We start from the raw sequence: 3,118 nt of genomic DNA on the forward strand, positions 1-3,118 counted from the left end.
GAGCATCACTCTTCCCTTTAACCCTCCTGCAAGGACTCCGAGCATTGCAGCGGCCATCCTCGATGCCCTTCCAGCTCCTGCCTTTAACATGTTGGTCTTCTCTCCCCAGCTATCGACCTGTTGTACTGGCGTGACATCAAGCAGACAGGCATCGTGTTTGGCAGCCTTCTGTTGCTGCTCTTTTCCCTGACCCAGTTCAGCGTCGTCAGCGTCGTGGCCTACCTGGCTCTCGCCGGCCTCTCGGCTACCATTAGCTTCAGAATCTACAAGTCGGTCCTACAGGCTGTGCAGAAGACGGACGAGGGCCACCCCTTCAAGTGAGTTCTCTGCAGTCATGGCCAGGGGCCATTTATCTTGCAAAGGATCCGTTCCCCATGGCAATTCACGTTTATTTAGCTGCTGCTTTTATACTGCATACAATCCTTTTCTGGCTCATGACAGAGGAAATATTCTTTTCTGTTGTCCAGTGTCTCGAGAGCTGTAAGGCTGCATTGACTCAGATCCTGGGGGAAAAAAAAGCCACAACATAAAAGCCATCGTCCTCTGAGACATGGGATTTTTTTTTCTGAAATTCAAAAGATCCAGAAAATTTTAAGCAAACAGAGGAAAAGAGTTTAATTAGAGCTAATGATAATACAGCATCTCTGCGAGCAGGAAGAGTATTGTTTCAGGGCACTCTCTCTTGGGCATAGAGGGAAACTATTTTTATCTCCTCTCCAGCACTGCTTGGCTGTGACGTGGCAATCCATCGCCCTGGGGGATGGTGCCAGTGCCAATGCCAGTGCCCTCCCCACCCTCCGCAGGGTCGAGGTGGTCTGCTCCAGGGTGGAGCAGTACTTTCTCCTCTGCTGTGCCAACAAGTTGGGAAACCAGGTCATGGAACTGGTCTGGTTAGTTAACACACACAGTGAAAAAAAGCCTTGTTGGGGTGCTGCTCCTTTTGTTTCAGTTGGGTCAGGTCTGAGATGCACCTCACAACGTGGGCATAGCTCAGAGAGAGGTGCTGGGCGGGTGAAGGGATGAAGGAGAGAGAAGGGGAGTCACTGCTGAAGGTGAAAGTGGCCAGAGCAGCTTTAGTTCCTCCAGAGGCTGGAGGCTCTGGCACAAAGAAATGAGGTCTGGGGAGGAGGGAGTGATGGGGTAGACAGACACGAGTGTGAACAGCAGGTGAACCTACCCAGGTTTGTAACTGGACCTGTGTTTCTGGCAGAGCCTACTTGGAGATGGAAATGAATCTTTCACAGGACCAGATTCAGAAATACACAGACTGTCTCCAGCTATACGTCAACAGCACAGTCAAAGAGCTGAGGAGACTCTTCCTCGTTCAGGACCTTGTGGATTCTCTAAAAGTAGGATTGCTTTAAATATTTCACACACCACCACCACCCCCTGCCAGAGGATCAATCTACATTTCAAAATGCTGCTTCCCATGTTGACAGTATTGTCATAAAACCTGGTTTTGTGTAGCTCCAAATATAAAAGTCGCTCTCCTTTTTGATTTCCAAACTGCTTGCTTGCAGCAGTTTAGAGGTTTGGCAATCTGAATTTGGATTTATTCATAGGTAATACAGGAGTCATAAAAGTTGCTGCACCAGCTTAGCTCCACTGCAGTTCTAGAACCATCTCTGCTTTATGCTTTCTATAGCTTTGGCACAAATGGTGTCTCTGCTCTAACACCTCTGTTGATCTGGATTTCCCCTAACGGTGGCATTTCTGTCTATGGAGGAAGGTCTTTTTCCCTCCCTGCTGAGATAATTATTTCTTCTCAGCTTTACACCCAGGGAGGTGTCTTTCAGGGCAAAGGGAAGATCATTAAGAGAGCAGACAGGTGTTAGGCTCCTAAATTACTAAAGTTTTTTAGAAAAATGTACCCCTCTTTCAGCCTCACGAGTTTTCAGTCAGTGGGGTTATCACTGTGGGGCTGTGATTAACCGGTGTGGGATGACTCAAAAGTGGATGCAGAAATCTGCCTATGTCATGCTCAATGCAGAGTCCTGAATGTCTGCAGTTAAGCCCTAAACGTACATTAAAGCTCAGCTAAGAAGGTGAGAAACAGTGAAGAGCAAAACAGAGAATGGGGTTTATACACCCAGAAAAAGTACCTAGTTCTTAATGTGACTTACTTAACAAGTCTCCTTACACGTTAAAAAAGGCTAATGTGCTATTTTGTTAGCTAGTTAAGTGAACTAATTTCTTCTTATGCTGTCTCTGGAGGTGATGTAATGATCCTTCTTTAATTCAGTTTGCAGTACTAATGTGGCTGCTGACTTACGTGGGAGCCCTCTTCAATGGCCTGACTCTTCTGATAATGGGTAAAAATCAACATTTCCTTAAAAATCCGTTTTTAGCTTTAACTCCCTCGCAATCCCTACTCAGCCAAACCAGCCCGTCATCGTTGTGCCTTCCCCGCAGTTAAACCATCGACTTTTATTTCCCTGTCCTGTAAATATTCATTATCCCCATACTGTTGTCCCTCCTCCTAGAACTAATTTGTGTTATATGGTTTTGCAGCCACTAGTCCCAGAGCAATGGGAAGTTCCATATTTGGGAGGTTTGGGTAAAGTTCATTTTCGACATGAAGATCCCTGGTGGATCAGCTGCCCAAGTGGCGCGATACGCGTTTGTCACTGAAGTAGGTCTCTTCTCTGGAGGAATCTGTTCGGCAGGAATATAATGGTGTGCTCTTTTTCTCCTCAGCTGTGGTGTCCATGTTTACTCTCCCTGTTGTATATGACAAGTACCAGGTAAATCTGTCCGCGCGGTGCTGTTTGGGTGTCTGGGGGGTTCTGCCTTGTTGGTTCCTGATTGACTCCGTCTCCTTTTCCTCTTTGCAGGCACAGATTGATCAATACTTGGGGCTTGTGCGGACCCACATAAACACTGTTGTGGCAAAGTGAGTTCGGCAGCAGACCTGACCAGGATTCTTGCCGTGAGGGTGGGGTGAACTGGGGGTGGCTAAGAGCTCGGTGGTCCTGGGGACAACGTGCCCTGCGAATGACGACCTCCCTAGCTCCTGGCATGTACGAGTCTGGGGGAGGGCAGATCCCTGGAGGAACACAGTTCTCAGCTGAGTGTAGACTGAGGCAGAGCTGTGATCCTACATCCTTCTCTCCCTGCT

The 3,118-nt window shown here is 47.8% G+C and overlaps 1 protein-coding gene across 1 annotated transcript; it reads left to right on the forward strand.

Moving 5' to 3' along the window:
• Positions 1-109: 109 nt before the first annotated feature.
• LOC104515598 (reticulon-1-A) lies at positions 110-2,897 on the forward strand (the record flags this gene model as incomplete). Its single annotated transcript, XM_010159637.1, has 5 exons — positions 110-317; positions 1,211-1,349; positions 2,243-2,312; positions 2,698-2,744; positions 2,835-2,897. Coding segments are annotated over 5 exons (527 nt in total), but the record flags the coding sequence as incomplete, so codon positions are not given.
• Positions 2,898-3,118: the final 221 nt, after the last annotated feature.

The sequence above is a fragment of the Eurypyga helias genome, unplaced genomic scaffold, assembly GCF_000690775.1.
Source record: "Eurypyga helias isolate BGI_N326 unplaced genomic scaffold, ASM69077v1 scaffold48360, whole genome shotgun sequence".
In the NCBI taxonomy this organism is placed as follows: Eukaryota; Metazoa; Chordata; class Aves; order Eurypygiformes; family Eurypygidae; genus Eurypyga; species Eurypyga helias.